This window comes from Mesoplodon densirostris, chromosome 2 (assembly GCF_025265405.1).
Source record: "Mesoplodon densirostris isolate mMesDen1 chromosome 2, mMesDen1 primary haplotype, whole genome shotgun sequence".
Classification (NCBI taxonomy): domain Eukaryota; kingdom Metazoa; phylum Chordata; class Mammalia; order Artiodactyla; family Ziphiidae; genus Mesoplodon; species Mesoplodon densirostris.
This window is the reverse complement of record NC_082662.1, coordinates 141,974,245-142,001,467: the sequence shown is the minus strand read 5'-3', so window position 1 is coordinate 142,001,467 and position 27,223 is coordinate 141,974,245. Positions and strand designations below refer to the sequence as shown.

Below are 27,223 nucleotides of genomic sequence, written 5' to 3'. Positions count from 1 at the left end.
CTCTAGGCTGCAACTTGCTAAGAGATAGCTAGCTGACCGTGAGGTGCCGGCTGCCACTTCTGAGGCAGAAATCGGGGGCTGCTATTTCACAAACCCTCCGTCAGGGCCCTTCTACCTCCACAGCCGCGGCCCTCAGGCCTCAGCCAGCGACCAGAAAACCTCAGGCGGCGGGTTCCCAGCCTCCCGCCTCCCACCTTCCGGGGCCAGCGAGAGCTTCCGAGACACGCGCCGCTCAGTGGGGAGTGGCCTCGGCCCCGCCCCTGTGCGTGGCCACATTGTTGCTCCGAGGCGTTTCAAGGGGCGTGTCGCGGTTGCTAGGCGACCACAGCACGCCCCTGCTGCTCCTCCGGCAGTTGTCGACCCCAGCCAGTCCCGAGCGGACGCGCTCGGAGCTGCACTGTGTGGAAGACAGTTAACGAGGAAACGTCGCGGCCTGGGAGGCAGCCGCCCCAGCTCAGGTGGACGCTGCTCGCCTGACCGTCCAAACGCCGCCCCTCCCTCCGGGGGGTCCGGAGCTAACGGATGGGAGGCACAGCTCGCGGGCCCGGGCGGAAAGATGCGGGGCCGCCAGGAGTCGGACTCCCGCCCCAGCCGCGGAGGTAACGGCGCCGGGGGATAACGCGCTGGGGCTCCCGAAGGAGCCGCTGCAGCTGGCAGGCGAGGTCGGGGGGCGTGGATGGACTGGGCTGCAGGTTGAGCGAGCCCCCAAGCAGTAAGGACTAGGGAAGGGGTCTGACTCCCTCTCCGGGACTGGCCCACCCTCTTCCTCTCCATCAGCTCCCCTGCCCCCAGCCCAGCGCGGGAGTGGGCTAGAAAGGAGTTAGGGAAAGAAGAATTCCAACCCTGGGGATTATTTCTGAAGTCCTACATCAGGGGTATATGGTAGGAACTCTGAGAAGCTGGGATTTTTTGGTGGGGCTTTTTAGCAAACTGGGGGAGTCAGGGAGCAATACCTTTTCAAATAAGCCCTGTTGCTCAGAGCAGATAACCAAGGGCTTTGCCGTGAGGGGTGTAGGTGAGGGGCTCTGCCGAGTAGGACTTTTTGTGGATCGTGTTTTGAGAGATTCTCCACCTTTCATAGGATTTTACACCTTAACGGAGAGTAGGGACCACCTGCCCACCTCATTTGCATGGAGACTACCTTTGGGTAATTTCCTTTGGCTCTTTATAGGAAATCTTGTAGGTCTTCAGTCTGTCTTTTTCTTTGTAAATGTGGACGTCTGTCCCATTTTGTTTGTTTTATTCGTGCTGTTGGCAAAGAATCAGTCACATCCAGAATTTTTGGTTCTTGTCAATGAAGCAGTTCCCGTTAAAGGTATAATTTTTTTTCTATTTTTTTTATTAGTTTCTGCTTTATAACAAAGTGAATCAGTCATACATATACATCTGTTCCCACATCCCCTCCCCCATGCATCTAAAGGTATAATTTTATCAGAATGTAAGCATGTTTTTTAAAAAGAGAACATTCCAAAAATAATTTGTAGTGGGTTTTCTGTTTGGTTTTTGTTTTTCGTTTTTTTTTTCTCTTTGTACTCCTATAACACATCGATTAAGAAAACTCTAGAATTTTACAAAACAGTTTTTATAAGCCACTAAAATATTCCAGCATAGTTTTAAAGATTAAAAAAAATTCTTCCCTTGCAGCTGGCTCATTATCATTGTATTCATAGTATATCATGTAACAATGATACAATGAAATGCTGATGTGTGTTACTGGCAAATCCATGTTCTTGGTGGCAGATGAAATACATTATTCAGAGCCATCTTGTGGATTAAATAAATCCTCTCCGTCTTTTGTGTTCCCTTACAGCGGTGGAGGGAGGCACAGCGTTAAAGAGCAGAGAAATTATCATTTGGCATTTAGCTTCCACCATCCACCCGAAAATTAAGTGGGTAAAGATGTGAAATCCAGTACGTTTTGTAATTTAGAGAATCCCTATAGTATTTGCTGTAGAATTCACTGTAGTTTTCTACAAGTTAGATAGATGTTAAGTAGGAAAGTAAATAAATAAATATAGAGAAAGCCCTAAGAAGGCCTTTTATTTCTTGCTTGTGAGACCCAGAAGTGCGTAGACTGGAACTATTCTTCCCTTTACAACATGTGGCCAACGGCTCAGAGAGGAAGGTAGAGTAGCCAGTGGTAGAGCTGAGATTAGAATCCAAGTCTCCGACTTGAAAATACAGTTCTCTGTCTTGTTTGTTTGTTCTGGTTAGCTTTTAGGCTTCAGATTTCAACTAGCCTTCGTTTTCAAGTAGTAGGTTAAATGAGATTCTTTTGATGGTCCCTATTGTTAACAACATTCAGAAAGTAAGACTTATTTTAACAATTTCAAACTATAAACCTAGAAATGCTGTCCTTTCTTTAAAAATAAAAAAAAGGAGGAAAAGTTGGGTTTCCTCCCTTCCTCTGCCAAATACCCCTGTGGTGTGTATTCAGTGCCAAAATGCAGTGTGGACATTTGTTTGTATTAATTATTCTTTGTAGCAGATATGAAGCAGTTAAAGGGTGTTTTGGAAATACAAATTTATATACTTCAGTTACTGACAGATTTTATCTGTAATCCTTTCAACTAGATTGGATGATTTTGTCTATGACAGTGTCGTGATAATAGATGAAACCAAAGGCTCACCCTGTTCAAATGCACTCTGCAATCCTCCTGAACCACCTCTACCCAGAAGACTAAATGTAAGTAAATGAAGTAATTCTTTGAGCTCTAATGGGCCTGGAAAGGAGGAAGTGCTACTTTAAATGGTCAAGGTACAGTTACATGTCACTGGTAACCCAGGCTCTTTTTTATTCACTTTTGGTTTCTCTTGACTTTGAAATAACAATTTCTGTGGTCCAAGTTCAGCTTTTCAGAATGATTTTGATTTGGAGCCCACCTATCCCTTTCAATCACTGGGGTAAATAGGGAAAAAAACGACATGCTACTTTTATCTAGATAGTGTTTCTTTTGTTTTTTTTTTCTGCGGTACGCGGGCCTCTCACCGTTGTGGCCTCTCCCGTTGCGGAGCGCAGGCTCAGCGGCCACGGCTGACGGGCCCAGCCACTCCGCGGCATGTGCGATCTTCCCGGACCGGGACACGAACCCGTGTCCCCTGCATCGGCAGGCGGACTCTCAACCACTGCGCCACCAGGGAAGCCCTAGATAGTGGTTATTTTTTTTTGATAGAATGATATGTACAGTATATTATGATGGCTCATTTTAACAAGAACAAGAAACAGAAAATACCTCTGAACTTACAGATCTGCAGATTTTTCCTGCACGGTAGAAATGCAGTCCTAGCTTATTAGTATGCTTAAGAGAACCATTTTAGAGATCATAAATGAAACTTGAGCAATACATTTTGGTTTCGATGCATTTAATCATTTTGGAGCTTGCAGACATTTAGCTTTTGACACCGTTTTATGTTTAAGAGAATAAATTAATTCCCATTCCCTCAGCACTCATAGAGTGGTAGGGAGAGCAGGGTTTTGGACAAGTTCCATGACAGGGAGAATCTATCCTGTGACTTTAAAATTTGCTGCATATATCATCAACAAACAAACTGAATAATTGAGTAGACTAATTTATCAATAATTCTCCTTCATATTTCTGTTTAAGACCTAAAATTATTTCTATGTAAAACACTGCTTGCATTTTTCATAGTCCTTCCCAACGGTTTGTCAGCTTTTGCCATTAAAAATCAACCCCTTCACTACTTTCAAGGCTAATAATATTACAAAATACGGGCTACATATATTTGGAAGTATGGTCACCCAATTTTTAATCTCCATTCTAAAGTGCAGTAAGTTTCCATTCTCCACAAGCTTATTGTTTTTAATATGTAAAAAACTCTAAGAGCTCCAGAACCACCTATATACTCGTGTGTTGACTCTCAGATTTCGTGGTTACTTGCTGACAATTAGCACATCTCTCTGGGAAACTTTTACAGTCCGTCATCATGTGACTTAAAGTCTATTTTAACTTTACTTCAGAGTTGACCAATGTTAATCACCATATAGTAGGGCAATTAAATTGTATGTTTCAGGATCAAAATGAATTTTTTTACTGTATGGTATTCAGAGTAACACAGCTTGCAAAACACAAGATTTTAGATTCTAAAACAATGGTGTCTTTGCAAATTTTGCTGAAAAAAGTGCTTTTGACCTCTTAGTAACACTTATAGTTCATTATGCCATGACTCCATTGCGAGACGCTATTGCTCATTTCACAAAGTGCTTTGGCTTCATTGTTTATCCAAGATGCCCTTACATTCTTGTTGTAAACTATAAATCATCTGCTCATAGGCTTTTATTGGGTTAGCCTTGTGTTGCAGAGATTTAGGGTCGAGAACGATGGAGGGGGGGTGTTTTATATCTGGACGAGAAGGATGTTCCTTTTCTGAATTTCTCAACACGATGTTTAAGACTTGATTAACGCAGTTGAAGATTCTATTTGAAATGTCAAGAGTGCTCCAAATTGATCAGCTCGGTGCTTTGTGACCACCTAGAGGGGTGGGATAGGGAGGATGGGAGACGCAAGAGGGAGGAGATATGGGGACATATGTATATGTATGGCTGATTCGCTTTGTTATAAAGCAGAAACTAACACACCATTGTAAAGCAATTATACTCCAATACAAGGGTGTTAAAAAAAAAAAAAAGAGCACTCCAAATTAACAATGTACATGAAGCATTCTTAAATAAAACATGATTAATCTGGCATTATTTGACTCTCTGGATATAATTACATAGTTAAAATATTTGAAGTCGATTGCAGACATTAGTCAGTTATTGTGATTATAACCCTAGACTAGAAATATATAGTGTTTTGTAACTACTTTAATATGTGTGAAAATTCTAGATTCTCCTAGAACAATGGAAGGAAGATTTTATTTATAGCACAGCAGACTTGATACATAATTGATTCAGACCAGTATTTGAGTTATTACAGGAAAGGAAAGAAAGCTAAGGCGAGAACCCCTCCCTGTGTGGAAAAATTTCTTTCTGGAATTCTTCAGATTCATTGCAGGTTCAAACCTTGACAGTCTACAGGGGACTAGACCTGAAGTGTCTTGTTCTGTTCTGGAAGCCACACTTGCAGAGAGATATAACGTGCAGCCCATAACGTGTTGAGAACGTGAATAGGATATAGTAAGGCAGCCTGACCCAGGCTGTGTGAGGTGGAGGATGTGATGGGGATGATGAGCCTCGAGAAAAAATGGTGAAGGCAGGACAGCCCCTTTTAGGTATCTGAAGGGCTTTAACATGGAAATTTGGACACTCCTGTGTAGTTCCGGAGGGCAAAATAAGACTTAATTTGCAGAGAGAGAGATTTAGGCTCACTTTAAGGAAAAACCATGAGTCAGGAAATCCAAATGACATCCTTAATCTTATTGTAATAGTTCTGTGGAAGTTAAATCTCTGTTCTTATTAACAGTCTGTACCTGAGACCCTCTCTTTACCACAAACAGAAATGAATACCTCCAGAGCCAGCACAGCCTTACATGTAGGTAGAGTAGGTGAAATGCCCAGGGGTAGACCCTGGACCACAAATACCTTTCCTACCAGCTTGTCATTGATGACCGCGGGTCCTAGAGAGTCATTCCCTTGGGTTAAGGCATTGCTCTTTTTAAAGGTCAAATATGTCTGGAGAGATAACCCATTAAATTGCATGGCAAGTTGAAAGGAGGTTTTATGTGGGGGAGAAAGTGGGTGAGGTGTTTCCATGCATCCTAAGGGAAGGCTGATTGTGCAGGCCTTCACGGAGCAGAAGGCATAGTTAATGCCAGATGTCTGGTGGAGGGAGTCTGGAACTGCAGAGGAAGGCACCACGGAGAGAAAAGATAAGCTGAAAGGGGAAAGGGAGGGTGTATTGGAGTTTAAACAATATATTGAGAATTTTGCCTAATTGTTACCAGTGTTTTTAACATGTTTTATAGTTTCTGAGGGTCTTTCACATATATTATTAATTATAATTTGATTCACACAACATCCTGCAAGGAGGTATTATTATCCACACTTTAAAGATAAAGAAATTGAGGCTAAGAAACTGGGCTAAAGGTTAAGCCTACCCTGGGACCTACAGTTTTTGAGCAGTGTAGCCAGGACCCCAACCTAGGCCTTCTGACTTCACATTTCTTCAGAACGTGTCCCCAAGATTTTAGCAGTAAATATTTAGATGCATTTAGGTTAGGTAGTAAAAACTTAAGGAAAACTGGTTTAGATGCATGCAAATATTTGGTTTTGTTATGTAAATCTACCTAAAACCAAATAATTGTAATTCCCTAGTTCAGCCAAACCTATCTCCTAATAGATTGTAGTGCCTTGAGGTAACCTGTTTTTTGGCACTTTTATAATTGTGAACAATTAGTGCTCATGTGAATGTTAGATGGATGGATGAGACCTTTTTTTTTCCATCCCTAAAAACAGGAATGGTTATTTGACTTAATTGCTGATAAACAAAACGTTGCATTATATTTACATCTTAGCAAGGTATTTAGGTTCTGTCTGCCAGCCTGTTTTATTTTCTTGACTAGTGATAGTTCTCTATTTTGGTATCAGAGATCTCTCCTGGTCCGTATCTTGCCTCTTTATTTAGAAACTCAATGCCAAAGTATGGCTACCGTTGTACTGGCTGCTTCGCTTATATGTAAGATGGTGCAGTGCCTCATTTTTGTAACTGTAGTACTATATAAATGTTTAAATTGATTAAATGACCTAAAAGAAGCAGGCAGGAACTAATGTCGTGCTTTTATAACTAAATTAGGGGCTGTCTAAAGTATGCCAACACTTAATTTTTTTTTCATCCCTTTTTTTTTTTTATATTCACATCTTTTATATTTTTATTTATATAGGTGATGGGTCAGGTGTTGTTTGCTTAGGTTATATTAAAATTCTCTTTTTTAAATGGTTGGCCACTTTGGATCATTACCTTATAATTTGCGTTATATTTTAAGAGATCATAAAGATAGCTCAGAGCTTCTGTGGAATTATCTACCCCTGATCATAGAGGCTCTCAATCATACAGATCGGGGGTAAAGTTCTTCAGGGTCTGTTAAGAAAAATAGTTGTTCTTTGAAGTATCCCAGACTTTTTTTTTAAACAACAGATTTAGCACTTTTTTTCTTCTTTCCTTCTAGCACATTCTTATATTTTTCTTAGTATTTTTTTTAGCATTTGGCTTTTTCATTGTCTTTCCCTCCATCGAGTTTCAAAGAATCTTATTTCATTTCAGAGGTATTTAATAAGCAGAGTTTTCTTTTGTGGGTTATTGTTCCTTGCAGGAAAAGGTGATGCCAAATCAAGTAAAAAGAGTTGTATGCCTTTGTCACGTAGGCGTTTGCTGAGGGAGACTAGTGTATGTGTCTATGAGCAAGGGAAGGAGAGAGAAAGGAGACTCTCTGTCTTTAGGAGAGTTTTACAAGAAGCACCCTGGGGCCTTAGATTCTCACTGCTACTCACCAGATACATAAAGAATTGGCCTTGGTGATCTCAAGAGTTCTCTGGATTAGAAATTTTGTGATTCAATGAACTGAGATAGAAAGATGCGATCATTTATTTGGGGACCCAGGAGTAGATGATGAGGCCTTGGTTGATTCCAGGCCAAGGTCAACATTCAGCCCTACTGGAGAATAGTACAGGCACTAGGAGAAGCTGGTACCAGGTTATGTTAATGTTCTGGACCCAGATTCAGAAGACCTGGGGATCACATCCTGCCTCTGTCCCTTTATCATTTACAGAACACTTTAATATGTATTCATTTGCTCCTGGTACATGCCCTTAAGATTTGGGAAGATACTTGAAACAGTTTGTGAACAATATAGGACAGTATATATATAACAAGGGCCAGATTACGTGGTAGACTCGAAAAGCTGCAGCTAAGATGTGAGTGGAGCCGTAGTTAGTATGGGCTTGGAGTAGTTCTAAGTGGAAGAGGGAGGACTAGCATTGGGCTTTGAAAGAGCGTAGGATTTGAGTGGATGGGGTGAAAAGATTCTCGGTAGGAAGACATACCAGTTAGAAGGAATCTAGCATGTTTCGGGTATGGTAAAATGACCGTCTTGTTTTGAACAAAGGGAGGCCTACGTAGTGGGGCTGGGGTGGCCACAGCAGTCAGGGAACCTAAGGATTAACATAACACGAGTTTCTAGAGACTCCTGCTTTTCTTATCTCACTTTTGGGCCTTTTAACTACACAACTGGCATGTTTTGTTCTTTTGTTCAGTCAGGGGGACGATTCTTTCGTTCTTCCACCGTTTTTAGTGACTTTAACATAGATTCACTTCTCTTTGCCGTAGATCACCACTGAGCATTTAACAAGAGATCCTACTCAGTGCTTCCTGAATGGAGGTGAGATGAAGGTAGAACAACTATTTCAAGAATTTGGCAACAGAAGATCTGATACTTTTCAGTCAGATGGCATCAACGACTCTGAAAAATGCTCTCCTACAGTTTCTCAGGGTAAAAGTTCAGATCGTGTGAATACAGTAAAATCCAGCAGTTCATCCAAAGCATCCAAAGTGTTGCCTCTGACTCCAGAACAAGCACTGAAGCAGTATAAACACCACCTCACTGCTTATGAGAAGCTGGAAATCATCAATTATCCAGAAATTTACTTTGTGGGTCCAAATGCCAAAAAAAGACATGGAGTTATCGGTGGTCCCAATAATGGGGGTTATGATGATGCAGATGGGGCCTACATTCACGTGCCTCGAGACCATCTAGCTTATCGATACGAGGTGCTGAAAATTATTGGCAAGGGCAGTTTTGGGCAGGTAGCCCGGGTCTATGATCACAAACTTCGACAGTACGTGGCCCTGAAGATGGTACGCAATGAAAAGCACTTCCATCGCCAAGCAGCCGAGGAGATCCGGATTTTGGAGCATCTTAAAAAGCGGGATAAAACCGGTAGCATGAACGTTATTCATATGCTGGAAAGTTTCACGTTCCGGAACCATGTTTGCATGGCCTTTGAGTTACTGAGCGTAGACCTTTATGAGCTCATGAAAAAAAACAAGTTCCAGGGTTTTAGTATCCAGTTGGTTCGCAAGTTTGCTCAATCCATCTTGCAATCCTTGGATGCTCTCCACAGAAACAAGATCATTCACTGTGACCTGAAGCCAGAAAACATTCTCCTGAAACACTATGGGCACAGTGCGACTAAGGTCATTGACTTTGGGTCCAGCTGTTTTGAGTACCGGAAGCTTTACACCTATATCCAGTCTCGGTTCTACAGAGCTCCAGAGATCATCTTAGGAAGCCGCTACAGCACGTCCATTGACATGTGGAGTTTTGGCTGCATCCTTGCAGAACTTTTAACAGGACATCCTCTCTTCCCTGGAGAGGATGAAGGAGACCAGCTGGCCTGTATGATGGAGCTTCTAGGGATGCCACCACCAAAACTCCTGGAGCAATCCAAACGTGCCAAGTACTTTATTAACTCCAGGGGCCTACCTCGCTACTGTTTTGTGACCAGTCAGGCAGATGGGAGGGTTGTGTTTGTGGGCGGTCGTTCACGGAGGGGTAAGAAGCGGGGTCCCCCAGGCAGCAAAGACTGGCGGACAGCACTGAAGGGGTGTGATGATTACTTCTTCATAGACTTTTTGAAAAGGTGTCTTACCTGGGACCCCTCTGCCCGCCTGACCCCAGCTCAAGCACTAAGACACCCTTGGATTAGCAAGTCTGTGCCCAGACCTCTCACCATTGAAAAGGTGTCAGGCAAAAGGGTAGTAAACCCTGCAAATGCTTTCCAGGGCCTGGGTTCCAAGCTGCCTCCAATTGTACGAATAGCCAATAAGCTTAAAGCTAACTTAATGTCAGAAACCAGTGGTGGTATACCTCTGTGCACTGTATTGCCAAAACTGATTAGCTAATGGACAGCTGGTGTGCTCAGAGATGATATGTAGGTATTTTTAATTATCTTGCAAACCTGAAAATGGAAAAAAAGAAACAACACCAAGCCCATTAATGGATATGTTTTTGGTAGACTAGATATCTTTTTTTAACAAGGCAAAGCATTTTTATATGACTGTAAAAGAACTCTTGAAGGGCTAATTACCTAACCAGCTTGTATTGGCCATCCTGGGATACATAGTCAAAGACTTTTTATAAGTCAGTGCATCTTTTGTTCTTATTGTCAGGTGTTCACCAACCTGTGTATTATTCTGTGGGTTTAAATCCTTTTCTCTCAAGGTAGACGATATACCAGAAAGTATATCCTGAACATTCACTTCTAGTCTCCCTCGGCATCTGTTCCAGAGGCTTAATTTGGGACATGGCCGTAGTTATAGATGAGACTGAAAACTAGATCTGCCGTGCACTCCAGACCCCACATGTGTATAGAATGCCTTAAAGAAGCTCACATGTAGAGGAAGAGAATTACATTAAAACCACTTTTTTAAAAAACAGAGCAAAATTCTCAAAAAGAAAGAAGTTCAGACTTGAGGTGAAAATCAATAAGCAAATCTCCTGACATGATAATATCTACTGGGTGCTTATTAAATGTCAGGTTATTCGATCTTGACAGCAATCTTACAAGTGTTAGAAATCAGGGCTCAGAGAAGCCTGGTAATGGGCTCAAATACACCTTTGCTCCAACACCCTGGGGAGCTGGCTTTTGAGCCCAGATGGCTCAGTCTTCAAAGTCCAGGTTCAACCCACATGTAACACTCCCTCTGCTGGTGGCTGTGTGTGCGGGTCGGGTGGGGGGGTTCACACCGATTCTTCCTGCTGACACAACCTAATCTGGCACACCTACTCTTCAGAAAGATGTGAGGGGACTGAAGCCTCCAGAACAAACAGGCTGCCCCAGGGCCCTTCCGGGGCCGGACATGCTGCCCAATCCGTAAAAGAGCCCAGAATCACCACAGCAGAGGTAGTGCTCAAAGCGCCTTGCGCATTTTAACCTTCATTTCCTCAACATCCTTTCACTGGCTAAAACTTAAGTCTTTAAAACTCAGTATTTGCTAGATCAACCCTCCACTTCGCTCTTTCCACATCATGTCCCTAAAACAATTCCCCCATCAGCCTTGTCCCATTCTACCACCAAAGAGCAGGAGACAGACCCACTGCCCGGCCCCCAGCCCACACCATGCATTCCATACCAGCAGGAGAACATGTGGCTGCCCAGGAGAGTGCTGGTGAGTAAAGTGAGGTCAGCTTTTTTGACGCGGTACTTCAAAGCACGCAAGAAGTATCTCTGCAACAGTTCGTCCATTTGCTCTGCAAGGAGAAGACAAGAATCACATCCTTCCTGAGGGCCGCAGAAGGCCCGCGCAGCACAAGATAACTCCCCGCACGGTGACATCCGTACCTCACCCCTCAGCTCTGAAGGAGCCCATTCCCAGGCACCAAAGCTCCCAGACTCTCTAGAACACTGAGCCTTTACAGAGGTCTGACCCCACAGAGGGGGTCAGGCCACAAAGTCCCACCCAGACAGGCGCAGATGCTTCTCTGATAGAGAAGTCAGAGCCAGAAGAAAACTAAGAGGGCCGTGTAGCTGGGAACAGTCCAAATAGCAGAGTCGACGGGTATCCAGGGAAACGCGACATATGCGCAAGACTCCCAGGTAAGATGGCAAAGGGCTGTGGCACCACCCTCACCAACACTAAGGCCTTTCCCCGCCCCTCCCGGAGCCGTGGCGCCGCTCTGGGCGGAAGCAGAGCCGAGCGCTTCAGTCCCCACACTGAGAGGCGAGCGCCCTGCTCCTGCCAGAGCTGTACCTTGAAGGGTCTTGCTGTCCGTGAGCTCTGGGCTCAGGCCCCCGACACTGGGGTCTTCTGTAGCTTCCGACGGGGACTTCTCCCCACACCTCTGCTGAACCTCCCCCTCCTCCTCCTCTCCCTCCAGGGTCAGGCGCCTCATGTCTCCCTGCAAGGTGGTGTCTGCCTGGACAGACCCCTTCTCTTCACTGAGATCTGGGGGATCCAGGGCCAGTGGAGCAATGGATGGTGGAGAGGACTTGTCTCCAGATCGCCTGCAAAAACCTCATGTCAGAAACACTGAGCAGCAGCCACAACACTCTCCAGCCCCGGTCAGGGGGTCAGCGGGGGTCCAGAGAGAGTAAGACCCACAGGCAGGGGTGCCCAGGAGAGGCCAGAGAACCTGGGTGTGCCTCTCAACTCTGTTTCCAATTCTGGGCCCAGAGAAGTCCCATGCCTCAGTTTCCTCATCTTTGAAATGGGGAGAGTAATTCTTGCCTCCTCCTTAACCCAAACAGAAATTCAGGGACAGAGAAAAATTAAAGACAACATAGTTAAAGTGGAGCTCCCCTTCCAAAGTATTCCCTTCATAGAAATTAAAAATAAAACCATTTTGAATTAAATAACCAAATGAAGATTGCAAACGCATCTGTAGTACCAGGTTGGTGAAATACAAACCCGAGGTTGAGCGTATGGAACAAATTACAAACACCTGGACTGCTCAAGACTGCTCAAGACTGCTTCTGTGTTAAATCAGAATGCAATCTAAAATAGATAAATGACAAGGACCAACTGTATAGCACAGGGAACTATATTCAATACCTTGTAATAACCTTTAATGGAAAAGAATCCGAGAAAGAACATATATGTATATATCTATATCTAGAATCACTAGATATACTATTGGTCACTAGAATCACTTGGCTGTACACCTGAAACTAACACAACATTGTACATCAACTATACCTCAACTGAAAAAAAAGAATGCAATCTAACCTGCAGAGTAGAGATTACAATGGCTTTATGCCACTAAGCCTTATGAAGACAGGAAGAAAAGGGACGCCACATAGCAAGAGCGGTAAAAACAAAAAGCATTATGTTAACTAAGATTATGCAAGTCAAACAAAGTTTTACTAACAGCCGCAGCAAGGCTTATTAAGTATGGCTACTAGTGAGGCCAGAGCGTATGTTTAGGCTATTCTGATCAGGTAAATACCATAAGTGTTTTCAAAGGGCGGGAGGACGGGAGACTGAGGCAGCCACTGATAAAACAATTTAGACAACAGGACCTTAACTGCCCAGACTAACAGTCAGAAAACAAGGTGCTGGGAGTACGTGAGTAAGCAGCCCTCAAATGCCTGCTGAAACCCACACTGATGAGGCTGTACCTCCAGCAAAGCAGGGCTTGGCCAATACTTGTAAAATAAGTAACTCCAAGACTGACTAAAAACGTAAGGGTAAATCTATACCAACAGGCCACACAACACTTGGCCAGAAGACCAGGTATACTGCTTTCGAGAAAAGCACTACTTACTATTTTGGTTAAATGACAAGAAAATAACCAGAAAATAAACTCACATACAGTTCCAGAGAGCACCCGTCACAGTGAGAAAGCGCAAGTTCCGTAATGAGGAGGAGATCCTAAACGTGGAACTTGAACAACAGGAAAGTCATCAGGTTGTCACCCTGGTGCCTGAGGATCTACTCTACTTTGATTTGGATTCAGATGTGAGAATTCCCGAGCACTCATCATGGGGTCAGAAAATGCCTAAATGTACACGGCAGAAAAGGCCAGATCGACCAGTGCCATAAAAATAAAGAATATCACTGTACTGAGAGGCAGAGAAGACAATCCCTAAGGCCTTCTTCCAGCCCTAGGATTCTATAATTCACCTAGAAAATAAAGTTCTCCGTAATTTCTTTTCTAAACAGGCCAAAAAAAAAAAATCTTTTCTCCACATTTTGCAAGGAAATTAATGTCTAGGGTCAGCAACTTGACTAAGGACACAGCAGGGATCAAAACTCTCGCTTCTCAATCCAGGCCCTGTGCTCCCTCCGCCCACCCAGCTCCCTGTAAAACAGAAAAAGCATGGAACCCACCACAAGTGGTCCTGGTAGGTGTGGAGCACAGAGAAGCCCCTTCCCTTCAGACCTGAGGTCAGCATCTCGGCTGTGACATGGCAGCAACTCCGATGGCAATGGGGGCTCTGAGAAGGAGGAGGTCAGAGACGAGGGTCAGGGAAAGTCTTCCAGGAGGGCACATGTCAGGACCAGGTTTCTACACATGTGTTCAAAGCACCACGGTTGCAAATCTGAAGCATCCACTTGTATCACAGAGCTAAAACTCGGTGCAGTCTCAATCTTATTCAAATTACCTACACATATGACTTTCAAAAATTCCTTGACCAGGGCTTCCCTGGTGGCACAGTGGTTGAGAGTCTGCCTGCCGATGCAGGGGACACGGGTTCGTGCCCCGGTCCGGGAAGATCCCACATGCCACGGAGCAACTAGCCCCGTGAGCCACAATTACTGAGCCTGCGCGTCTGGAGCCTGTGCTCTGCAACAAGAGAGGCCACGATAGTGAGAGGCCCGTGCACCGCGATGAGGAGTGGCCCCCGCTTGCCGCGACTAGAGAAAGCCCTCGCACAGAAACGAAGACCCAACACAGCCAGCCAGCCAGCCATAAATAAAAAAAAAAAAAAAAAAAAAAAAAAAAAATTCCTTGACCAAATATTCCCTTCTGTGTAAGTAACTCCTCTACTGATGTTATCATTCTTATATTCTTATTATGAACCAAACCCAGCCAGGACTCAGAAGGATATTTAAAGTTCCCTTTCTTTAATTTCAAAAATATAAATTATCTCCCCTATCTTAAAAAAGGCATAGCCATCCTATATGGAAATTCAGAAGGGAGGCCATTCATATGCCATAAATTAGGCTGAGGGATGCCAGAGGGAAGAGAGAAGAGAGATACAGTGGTACCAACGAAAGGTTCCTTCTGAGTTGGTTCTTTATAACAGGCCTTGCTCTGTATAACATCTGTCTAAGAACTGGATGTGTCCAAAATATCAGAAACAACCACATTTACAATAACTACAAAAAACTTCCAAAGCCCAAATGGGAAATCTCTGTCAGCCCACTGTTACTTAGCAATGCTCACACATTGCCTGTAAGGATTGGTGTCCAGCTGGCTAACAGGAGGGGAATATACAAGCCTGGCAACGTTGCCTGGACCCAAGGGAGACGATTCAAGGGCAGATTTCCCAACACCTGAACTTCAAAAAAACGTTTGCTAATCCGGTGGCTCCACTTCCTGTGCCCATGGGTCAGTTCCTGCCACAGAATCTTTGAATTTGGCTTCTTTCCCAGTTCCTAAAAGACGGGTCTTTGTATTCCACCCTTGGAATCGTCAATGGCTCAAGAACTTCGGTCTCGAACCTGTCTTGTAGTTTTAGTAAACTCCCTTGTACCCTCACCCCCTTCCATAAACCACCTAGGATTCATTTCCACGTACATTCTAAATACCAAACTCAGAGGCCAAATACACATTTATGTAGTTTTCTCCTATCTTGGATAGAATACTGGGGGGAAAAAACAATAATTTCACCATTCTTTTCAACTTCAAGTTTTGCTACAGGTAAACAAGGAAGGAAACATTTCTAGGTGCTTGGTTCCCAAAGGTTCAAGGAAAATGGGAGAATATGAGCAACAAAAATAAGATCTTTAAACACTGACCCCTCCCATGCCTACCATGTTTCCCTCTCAAAGAAGCAATGAGTAAAATAATAAGATGTCATTTTTCATTCAGGATGATACAAATGAAAATGACCCATCATATCCAGTGTCGGTGAGCATGTAAGGAAACAGGCTCCATATACCCTGTAGGTAGGAGGAAAATCTGACACAGCATTTTTATAGGGCAACAGAACATATGTACGATCTTCAGCCAAACAGTTCTGCTTCCTAGTATCTACTTTAAAAAAATATTGGCACTAGTGTCCCTAGAGGCCTCAGGAAGATCTTGTTTGTGATAGAGACGAAGTAGAGGCAACCACAATGTCCACTAGAAGAGGACTTTTCCCATCACCCCACAGTGGGTAAAAAGATTCAGCTTATCTGTGCTTGCTGACATGGAACATGTCCCCACTACCTGAAGTGAAAAAGTAATAGGGATAAAGTTTGTTTATTTGTATTTTTAAACATACACACCCCAAACCATACATTTTATATGCACGTGTATATATGCACTGAAGAAGGCTGACAAGGATATGCATCAGAATGATAATGGTTACTTCTAGGAGAAAAGGATTATGGGGTGAGAGGGTTTTGATTTTTCACAACTGTTCATACCATTACTTCCTAATTTATTTTAAAAAAGAGACACTGTGGTGATGGCTGAACAACCCTGTAAATATACTAAAAAAAATCACTGAATCGTACGTACATTTGAAACAGGTGAATTTTATAGTATGAAAACTATATCTCAATAAATCTATTAAAAATAATTAAAAGATGAGGATGATGATGTGGATGTTCGACAAAAATAATGTTGAAGTCATGCAAGGCAGGAAAGACCAAGAAAATGTCACAGACAGGAGACTAAGAAGACATGACAACTAAATGCAATGTGGGGACTTCCGGGTAAGATGGCGGAAGAGTAAGACGCGGAGATCACCTTCCTCCCCACAGATACACCAGAAATACAGTTACACGTGGAACAACTCCTACAGAACACCTACTGAACGCTGGCAGAAGACCCCAGACCTCCCAAAAGGCAAGAAACTCCCCACATACCTGGGTAGGGCAAAGCAGAGAGATTCCCGCACAGAGGAGCGGTGCCGAGCGGCACTCACCAGCCCGAGAGGCTTGTCTGCTCCCCCGCCGGGGCGGACGGCGCTGGAGCTGAGGCTCGGGCTTCGGTCAGAGCGCAGGGAGAGGACTGGGGCTGGAGGCGAGAACTCAGCCTGAAGGGGGCTAATGTGCCACAGCTAGCCGGGAGGGAGTCCGGGAAAACTCTGGAGCTGCCAAAGAGGCAGGAGACTTTTTCTTCCCTCTTGGTTTCCTGGTGCGCGAGGAGAGGGGATTAAGAGCGCCGCGTAAAGGAGCTCCAGAGACGGGCGCGAGTCGCGGCTGAAAGCACGGAGCCCAGAGACGGGCGTGGGACGCTGGGGCTGCTGCTGCCGCCGCCAAGAAGCCTGTGTGCGAGCGCAGGTCACTGTCCACACCGCCCTTCCGGGAGCCTGTGCAGCCTGCCACTGCCGGGGTCCCGGGATCCAGGGGCGGCTTCCCTGGGAGAACGCACGGCGCGCCTCGGGCTGGTGCAACGTCACGCCGACCTCTGCCGCTGCAGGCTCGCCCCGCACTCCGTGCCCCACCCTCCCGCCCGGCCTGAGTGAGCCAGAGTCCCCGAAGAGGCTGCTCCTTTAACCCTGTCCTGTCTGAGCGAAGAACAGACGCCCTCCGGCGACCTACACGCAGAGGCGGGGCCAAATCCAAAGCTGAGACCCAGGAGCTGTGAGAACAAAGAAGAGAAAGGGAAACCTCTCCCAGCAGCCTCAGAAGCAGCGGATTAAAGCTCCACAATCAACTCCATGTACCCTGCATCTGTGGAATACATGAATAGACAACAAATCATCCCAAATTGAGTAGCCAGGAGTCAGTGCTGTGCCTCTGAGGTGGGAGAGCGAACTTCAGGACACTGGTCCACAAGAGACCTCCCAGCTCCACATAATATCAAACGGCGAAAATCTTCCAGAGATCTCCATCTCAACACCAGCACCCAGCTTCACTCAACGACCAGCAAGCTACAGTGCTGGACAACCTATGCCAAACAACTAGCAAGACAGGAACACAACGCCACCCATTAGCAGAGAGGCTGCCTCAATTCATAAAAAGTCCGCAAACACCCCAAAACACACCACCAGGCGTGGACCTGCCCACCAGAAAGACAAGATCCAGCCTCATCCACCAGAACACAGGCAGTAGTCCCCTCCACCAAGAAGCCTACACAACCCACTAAACCAACCTTAGCCACTGGGGACAGACACCAAAAACAACGGGAACTACGAACCTGCAGCCTGCAAAAAGGAGACCCCAAACACAGTAACATAAGCAAAATGAGAAGACAGAAAAACACACAGCAGGAGAAGGAGCAAGATAAAAACCCACCAGACCTAACAAATGAAGAGGTAATAGGCAGTCTATCTGAAAAAGAATTCAGAATAATGATGGTAAAGATGATCCAAAATCTTGGAAATAGAATAGACAAAATGCAAGAAACAGTTAACAAGGACCTAGAAGAACTAAAGATGAATCAAGCATCGATTAAAAACACAATAAATGAAATAAAAAATACTCTAGATGGGATCAATAGCAGAATAACTGAGGCAGAAGAACGGATAAGTGAGGTGGAAGATAAAATAGTGGAAATAACTGCTGCACAGCAAAATAAAGAAAAAAGAATGAAAAGAACAGAGGACAGTCTCAGAGACCTCTGGGACAACATTAAACGCACCAACATTCGAATTATAGGGGTTCCAGAAGAAGAAGAGAAAAAGAAAGGGACTGAGAAAATATTTGAAGAGATTATAGTTGAAAACTTCCCTAATATGGGAAAGGAAATAGTTAATCAAGTCCAGGAGGCACAGAGAGTCCCATACAGAATAAATCCAAGGAGAAATACACCAAGACACATATTAATCAAACTGTCAAAAATTAAACACAAAGAAATCATATTAAAAGCAGCAAGGCAAAAACAACAAATAACACACAAGGGAATCCCCATCAGGATAACAGCTGATCTCTCAGCAGAAACTCTACAAGCCAGAAGGGAGTGGCAGGACATACTTAAAGTGATGAAGGAGAAAAACCTGCAACCAAGATTACTCTACCCAGCAAAGATCTCATTCAGATTTGATGGAGAAATTAAAACGTTTACAGACAAGCAAAAGCTGAGAGAGTTCAGCACCACCAAACCAGCTTTACAACAAATGCTAAAGGAACTTCTCTAGGCAAGAAACACAACAGAAGGAAAAGAACTACAATAACGAACCCAAAACAATTAAGAAAATGGGAATAGGAACATACATATCAATAATTACCTTAAATGTAAATGGACTAAATGCTCCCACCAAAAGACACAGACTGGCTGAATGGATACAAAAACAAGACCCATATATATGCTGTCTACAAGAGACCCACTTCAGACCTAGAGACACATACAGACTGAAAGTAAGGGGATGGAAAAAGATATTCCATGCAAATGGAAACCAAAAGAAAGCTGGAGTAGCAATTCTCATATCAGACAAAATAGACTTTAAAATAAAGACTACTAGAAGAGACAAAGAAGGACACTACATAATGATCAAGGGATCAATCCAAGAAGAAGATATAACAATTGTAAATATTTATGCACCAAACATAGGAGCACCTCAATACATAAGGGAAATATTAACAGCCATAAAAGGAGAAATCGACAGTAACACAATCATAGTAGGGGACTTTAACACCCCACTTTCACCAATGGACAGGTCATCCAAAATGAAAATAAATAAGGAAACACAAGCTTTAAATGATACATTAAACAAGATGGACTTAACTGATATTTATAGGACATTCCATCCAAAAACAACAGAATACACATTTTTCTCAAGTGCTCATGGAACATTCTCCAGGATAGATCATATCTTGGGTCACAAATCAAGCCTTGGTAAATTTAAGAAAATTGAAATTGTATCAAGTATCTTTTCCGACCACAATGCTATGAGACTAGATATCAATTACAGGAAAAGAGCTGTAAAACATACAAACACATGGAGGCTAAACAATACACTACTTAATAACGAAGTGATCACTGAAGAAATCAAAGAGGAAATTAAAAAATACCTAGAAACAAATGACAATGGAGACACGACGACCCAAAACCTATGGGATGCAGCAAAAGCAGTTCTAAGAGGGAAGTTTATGGCAATACAATCCCACCTTAAGAAACAGGAAATATCTCGAATAAACAACCTAACCTTGCACCTAAAGCAATTAGAGAAAGAAGAACAAAAACATCCCAAAGTTAGCAGAAGGAAAGAAATCATAAAAATCAGATCAGAAATAAATGAAAAAGAAATGAAGGAAACGATAGCAAAGATCAATAAAACTAAAAGCTGGTTCTTTGAGAAGATAAACAAAATTGATAAACCATTAGCCAGACTCATCAAGAAAAAAAGGGAGAAGACTCAAATCAATAGAATTAGAAATGAAAAAGGAGAAGTAACAACTGACACTGCAGAAATACAAAAGATCATGAGAGATTACTATAAGCAACTCTATGCCAATAAAATGGACAACCTGGAAGAAATGGACAAATTCTTAGAAATGCACAACCTGCCAAGACTGGCTCAGGAAGAAATAGAAAATATGAACAGACCAATCACAAGCACTGAAATTGAAACTGTGATTAAAAATCTTCCAACAAACAAAAGCCCAGGACCAGATGGCTTCACAGGCGAATTCTATCAAGCATTTAGAGAAGAGCTAACACCTATCCTTCTCAAACTCTTCCAAAATATAGCAGAGGGAGGAACACTCCCAAACTCATTCTACGAGGCCACCATCACCTTGATACCAAAACCAGACAAGGATGTCACAAAGAAAGAAAACTACAGGCCAATATCACTGATGAACATAGATGCAAAAATCCTCAACAAAATACTAGCACACAGAATCCAACAGCACATTAAAAGGATCATACACCATGATCAAGTGGGGTTTATTCCAGGAATGCAAGGATTCTTCAATATACGCAAATCAATCAATGTGATACACCATATTAACAAACTGAAGGAGAAAAACCATATGATCATCTCAATAGATGCAGAGAAAGCTTTTGACAAAATTCAACACCCATTTATGATAAAAACCCTGCAGAAAGTAGGCATAGAGGGAACTTTCCTCAACATAATAAAGGCCATATATGACAAACCCACAGCCAGCATCGTCCTCAATGGTGAAAAACTGAAACCATTTCCACTAAGATCAGGAACAAGACAAGGTTGCCCACTCTCACCACTCTTATTCAACATAGTTTTGGAAGTTTTAGCCACAGCAATCAGAGAAGAAAAGGAAATAAAAGGAATCCAAATCGGAAAAGAAGAAGTAAAGCTGTCACTGTTTGCAGATGACATGATACTATACATAGAGAATCCTAAAGATGCTACCAGAAAACTACTAGAGCTAATCAATGAATTTGGTAAAGTTGCAGGATACAAAATTAATGCACAGAAATCTCTGGCATTCCTATATACTAATGATGAAAAATCTGAAAGTGAAATCAAGGAAACACTCCCATTTACCATTGCAACAAAAAGAATAAAATATCTAGGAATAAACCTACCTAAGGAGACAAAAGACCTGTATGCAGAAAATTATAAGACACTGATGAAAGAAATTAAAGATGATACAAACAGATGGAGAGATGTACCATGTTCTTGGATTGGAAGAATCAACATTGTGAAAATGACTCTACTACCCAAAGCAATCTACAGATTCAATGCAATACCTATCAAACTACCAATGGCATTTTTCACAGAACTAGAACAAAAAATTTCACAATTTGTATGGAAACACAAAAGACCCCGAATAGCCAAAGCAATCTTGAGAACGAAAAACGGAGCTGGAGGAATCAGGCTCCCTGACTTCAGACTATACTACAAAGCTACAGTAATCAAGACAGTATGGTACTGGCACAAAAACAGAAAGATAGATCAATGGAACAGGATAGAAAGCCCAGAGATAAACCCACGGACATATGGTCACCTTATCTTTGATAAAGGAGGCAGGAATGTACAGTGGAGAAAGGACAGCCTCTTCAATAAGTGGTGCTGGGAAAACTGGACAGGGACATGTAAAAGTATGAGATTAGATCACTCCCTAACACCATACACAAAAATTAGCTCAAAATGGATTAAAGACCTAAATGTAAGGCCAGACACTATCAAACTCCTAGAGGAAAACATAGGCAGAACACTCTATGACATAAATCACAGCAAAATCCTTTTTGACCCACCTCCTAGAGAAATGGAAATAAAGACAAAAATAAACACATGGGACCTAATGAAACTTCAAAGCTTTTGCACAGCAAAGGAAACCATAAACAAGACGAAAAGACAACCCTCAGAATGGGAGAAAATATTTGCAAATGAAGCAACTGACAAAGGATTAATCTCCAAAATTTATAAGCAGCTCATGCAGCTCAATAGCAAAAAAACAAACAACCCAATCCAAAAATGGGCAGAAGACCTAAATAGACATTTCTCCACAGAAGATATACAGACAGCCAACAAACACATGAAAGGATGCTCAACATCTTTACTCATTAGAGAAATGCAAATCAAAACTACAATGAGATATCATCTCACACCAGTCAGAATGGCCATCATCAAAAAATCTAGAAACAATAAATGCTGGAGAGGGTGTGGAAAAAAGGGAACACTCTTGCACTGCTGGTGGGAATGTGAATTGGTACAGCCACTATGGAGAACGGTATGGAGGTTCCTTAAAAAACTACAAATAGAACTACCATATGACCCAGCAATCCCACTACTGGGCATATACCCTGAGAAAACCATAATTCAAAAAGAGACATGTACCAAAATGTTCATAGCAGCCCTATTTACAATAGCCCGGAGATGGAAACAACCTAAGTGTCCATCATCGGATGAATGGATAAAGAAGATGTGGCACATATATACAATGGAATATTACTCAGCCATAAAAAGAAATGAAATTGAGCTATTTGTAATGAGGTGGATGGACCTAGAGTCTGTCATACAGAGTGAAGTAAGTCAGAAAGAGAAAGACAAATACTGTATGCTGACACATATATATGGAATTTAAGAAAAAAATGTCATCAAGAACATAGGGGTAAGACAGGAATAAAGACACAGACCTACTAGAGCATGGATTTGAGGATATGGGGAGGGGGAAGGGTAAGCTGTGACAAAGTGAAAGAGCGGCATGGACATATATACACTACCAAACGTAAGGTAGATAGCTAGTGGGAAGCAGCCGCATAGCACAGGGAGATCAGCTCGGTGCTTTGTGACCACCTGGAGGGGTGGGATAGGGAGGGTGGGAGGGAGACGCAAAAGGGAGGGGATATGGGAACATATGTATATGTATAACTGATTAAATTTGTAAAATAAAAAAAAATAAAAAAATAAATGCAATGTGGTACCCTGGACTGGATTCTTGAACACAAAAAAAGAAAAAAAAGACATCGTGGGAAAACTGGGGAAATATGCATAAAGTCTGTAACAGTGTCACAAGGACTGTACCAATGTTAATTCCTTAGTGTTGATAACTGTACTGTGGTTATACAAGATGTTATCATTACAGGAAGCTGGGTAAGGAGTATTTCAGGACTCTGTACTATACTTGCAACTCTTCTGTAAATCTAAGAAAAAAATTTTTAAAGGAGAAAAAAAACAAACAAATTTTAAAAAGGAAGAAGCAGCAGCAGGAGCAAATACACTTGGCCCAGATGTATGGACACCCCACAGGCTCACTGCCATTCCCCACTCTCTGATTGCTCAGGAAGAATATGTTTTTTCTATTAATCCTTTATCCATATGCTGTGAAGTTGTCATTCCCACCCCTCCCAAGTTTTCCCTAAGTTTTTTCCCCATAGGCACAGCTGACTGGCACAGTACCTGTTCCCCACCAAGGCAATGGCACAGAGGTCACCCTTCTGTACATGAGGCAGACCAGCAGGGGGCAACACTAGCCCTGGCGGCATCAAATCTGCAGGAAACAAAAGCATTGCAACTAACTCCACAGTTTACTTCATCATTTACTCATTTGCTCAACAAACATACATTTGTTAAGCATCAACTACATTATTCATAATGAAAAATAAAAAGTGGCAAACTGAGGATCAGACCTTTTCCTTCTGGGAGACTAGTGGTCAAACTGAAGCACCAAGCTGAGGGTCCAGTTCCATGATCTATCTTATTCTGGTTTCCTAAATTCAGTTTATTAATCTAAAGTATAGCATATGGCAGTTCACAGAGCACTTTCATGTCACTTATCTTATTTAAGCCTTACAGCAGGGTCAGAGAGCTTATGGAAGCAGCCAAGTAGGAGATGCAACAGACATGAGGGGAAAATTCTATTTTTCAATCATATGAATGCACAAAATGGGTACATTTATTAAAGTAGTTGGCCTTTACTAAGTAGGTTTCAGCCACTATCCAGAATATAGGAAAATACTCTTACCTGCTCCCCCCCACCAGTTTTTCAAGCACCAGGGGCCATGTTGTAAATGTTGCTAGAAGATCAGGATAAGACCACAGGGTGTACACTGTCCAAGAAGAGAGCCAGAAAACACTTACTGCCCCAAAGTCAACCCCCTGGGGGATGGCAAAGCCAAACACTAAGGCCACATTAATCAACATGTAGAAAAGAAACTCAAGTCAAAGCTAGAGAGAAGGTTGTAAGGGGATGCCCAAAGAAGCTGCATTCTTTTCTTTTCATTAGGTTACCCCAAGTTTGTGAAGCGGTTTATATGTTATATGCTATTTACTTGAGAATCCTTGCTTCCTTTAGCCTTAGAGACCTGCATTCTTTACATATTTATACTGAGCTCTTTGCAGTAGTTTCTCTCAATCTATGATCTTGAGAAGTTATCACTTTTACTGGTCGGAAGACACATGAAGTGAGCTACAGCTCTAAGAGTCTGTTTAGCTGCCAAAGTTGGATATTTATGTGTAAGGCTAAAACTAGTGATGAAGTGAACATCTGCTTTTGCCTGTCCAGTATCCCTTTTCCCCTCTCTGGGAACTGAGTGCCCCTTTTCCTGTGGGAAACACATTCCATATAGTTTACATCAGGCTGACTCCCTTCTCAAAGAGGCTGCAGTCTTGAAGAAGGCGGAGACTTAAGAAACTGGGTGTCACTTGAGACTTGGAGGCACCTATTGTTCCACCTGGACGGCAGCAGCCAAACATGGCCATAGTGGATAAAAGTAGGGACAGAGCCCCAACGAGGATTCCTTTTATGTCCTCAGAAGCAAGTAATCCGAAACCAGGGCACCAGCCTGTAAGAAATTCTGAAACTTTCCCATGTTTATTATTTTTATTCTCTCTGTTTCCACAGGGATTAGCAGTAAAACCCTTAGATCAAAAAGGGCTTGTATGTGTACAGCAGCAAAGCAGGGTGGGGGTAGGGGTGGCCTGGGGTAGGAGACTGCACTGCACTGCTGCAGCCAAGCTGGGAGGAAGAAAAGCCCCCAAATGACAAAGTCGGTGTCAGCAGCCATGGAAAAGAGAAAAGGACACTGCCTCTCTGAGATCTGTGACAAAGAAAGCAAGCAAAGTATCCTGAGAGCCAGACAAGAGCCTAAGAAAGAATCCCTGTGAGACATCGCAACCAAAGTCCACCACTAAGACAGCTGGGTATGGAGTTTAACTAACCCAGCTTCTTTCCCATCACAGTATCTCTTCAGTATCTTAAGAAAATTCCACTCGTGGAAGTTTTAAGAAGCATTTTTTACATGCCCTGAAACTCCACCCTTTTCACGACCTCGGCTCCAATCCCGACTTAACCCACTAGAAACCAGTGTTTCTTCACCTCAGAATTTCCCTTGGCAACCACCCTCCTTTTGTGTTAACCCTTTTCTCCCCTCACTTCTATAGCAGTTTCTGATCTTGAAAGACCCAATTCTAGGGACACTAAATCCAAAAAGATTCTTAGGGAGATTTTGCATTTATTTGTCTTAAGGAAGACAGATTAATGGAAGAAACAGATGTTAGGCAAGGACCATAGTAATGGCCATCTCCATCCCATTGCCATACCTGTCGGATATAGATTTTTCTCCAGTTCAAATAGGATGGGGTTACCACCACTCACGTACACAGTCACTGCATCCCCTCTGTGAGCATACAACTTCACAATGTTGAGTTCTTCCTTTCCAGGTACTACCTCAGAGACCTGATCCGTTCCAAGAGTGGGGAAAACAGCTGTCACATCGGCCCGAAGCTTCCTCCTGCAGAGAGCACACATACCTGGTATGTATGCTGCCTGGATGGATTTTAATAAATATTGAGGACTCAAGACTTACTATAAAATCACGAGGCCCAAGAAAAAGACTGGTTGACGATGCCTTATTCTCACTCTTCCAAAACATCCCATTCTCTTTCTCATCCAATGTCTCATCTATTTTCACATGTTCCTGGGGCATGTCTTTCCATTTCACAAAGAGAGGAAAAAACTGAGATCCGGTAAGCGACCCAAGTTAGCCTGCCACTGGAAACTAAGCCCTGCCTTCCTGACTCCACACATAGCTCCTGGACCCACTCCTTTCTCATCTATGCTTGCCAAATCTGTCAACTTATGATTAAACAGCTCTGCTAGGGCACCAAGAATGACAACTATAGAACACTGCCTCCAAAATTCCCAAGGTGACACCTTCATTTGCAAAACTGAACAGATACAGTTCTTACCACATATGCCTTATCCCCTCTCACCTCACCCTCCACCTGTCTCTCCTGCCAGTGGTAATCACTAGACACTTCTTCTCGTTTACTTGTAGTTCTCTGTGCCCCATCTAATCTCTCCCAAGGGACTCAAAGCTCTTGGTAGGGCAGGGACCCTGTTTTCCTACAGTTTGGCAGCCTCCACGACACCTTAAACAGACTGCAGTCAATACGCGCTGATTGAATTATACGCTTTCTCGTAAACTCACCAAAATATCCAAAAGACAGCCTGGGAGATAAATCAGGCCTCCTCTCCATCTTCACTCTCAAAACACGTCTAACTCACCCTTGCCCGCCCCCCGGGGTCCCTTCTCCGGCTGTACCCCTCGGCCTCCACCCCAAGTCGGCTGACGCAGCCCAGAAAAGGCTGTGAGCCAGCCGAGCTTGAGAGATGTCTGGGTGCCCTGGTGGGCAGAGCAGGCTCTTCTCTCCCTCACCTCTCCGACCCCTTGATGGCCGTGTTGGACTTGACCCGAAAGGCCTTGGCAAACATGTCTGCTGGAGTGGCCTGCGGAAGAGAAGGAGACCACAGCAGCCAGGGACTGTTAGGAAAGCGCGAGCACGGCAGCTTCCCAACCCGCAGTCCTGGGGGCAGCCATGCTTGGGCCCGGCTGGGAAAAGGGCCCGGCTGGAAACCGGGGCCGCGCAGCTTCGCGGCCACCCCTAGTGGCAAGGCTGGGAACTGAAGCATGGGGGGCGGGGCCGGAGAAGGCGGGGCGGATCCCTGCGCGGAGCGGTGCACCCTTTCGCCTCACCCCTTCTGCCGGGCTCTGCGCCGAGGCGAGTGGCTTGAGCGGGCGCGTCTGTCGTATCTCTGGGGCCAACAGCGATTCCGTTCATTTTTACTCCATCAGCGTTCTAGTGTGTTGAGTAGGAGCTCTGCCAGCTCTCATTCCATGCAGTTTAGTTCAGCTGCACAAAATTAATTGAACTCGTGTTTTCTTAAACTTGCAGGCCTCTTGAATGGTTTTCTTCAGGGCTTTTGTTTATTAAGATCTTTACATTTTATTGCAC

The 27,223-nt window shown here is 43.5% G+C and overlaps 1 protein-coding gene and 1 pseudogene across 1 annotated transcript; one reads left to right on the top strand and one right to left on the bottom strand.

Moving 5' to 3' along the window:
• Positions 1 to 393: 393 nt before the first annotated feature.
• On the top strand, positions 394 to 10,074 carry LOC132484463 (dual specificity tyrosine-phosphorylation-regulated kinase 3-like). The gene is made up of 3 exons (XM_060091011.1): positions 394 to 599; positions 2,575 to 2,686; positions 8,283 to 10,074. Exons 1-3 carry the CDS (start codon positions 523 to 525, stop codon positions 9,855 to 9,857), a joined length of 1,764 nt encoding a protein of 587 aa, XP_059946994.1. The 5' UTR covers positions 394 to 522; the 3' UTR covers positions 9,858 to 10,074.
• LOC132484464 (eukaryotic translation initiation factor 2D-like) lies at positions 4,858 to 26,835 on the bottom strand (annotated as a pseudogene).
• Between the last annotated feature and the right edge of the window lie 388 nt (positions 26,836 to 27,223).

Bases quoted from the DNA above. Each gene is read 5' to 3' on its own strand.
- LOC132484463 (XM_060091011.1), top strand. From the start codon at position 523: ATGGGAGGCACAGCTCGCGGGCCCGGGCGGAAAGATGCGGGGCCGCCA. The intron at 600-2,574 runs GTAACGGCGCCG...CCTTTCAACTAG, and splicing joins CTCCCGCCCCAGCCGCGGAG to ATTGGATGATTTTGTCTATG. The intron at 2,687-8,282 runs GTAAGTAAATGA...TCTTTGCCGTAG, and splicing joins CTCTACCCAGAAGACTAAAT to ATCACCACTGAGCATTTAAC.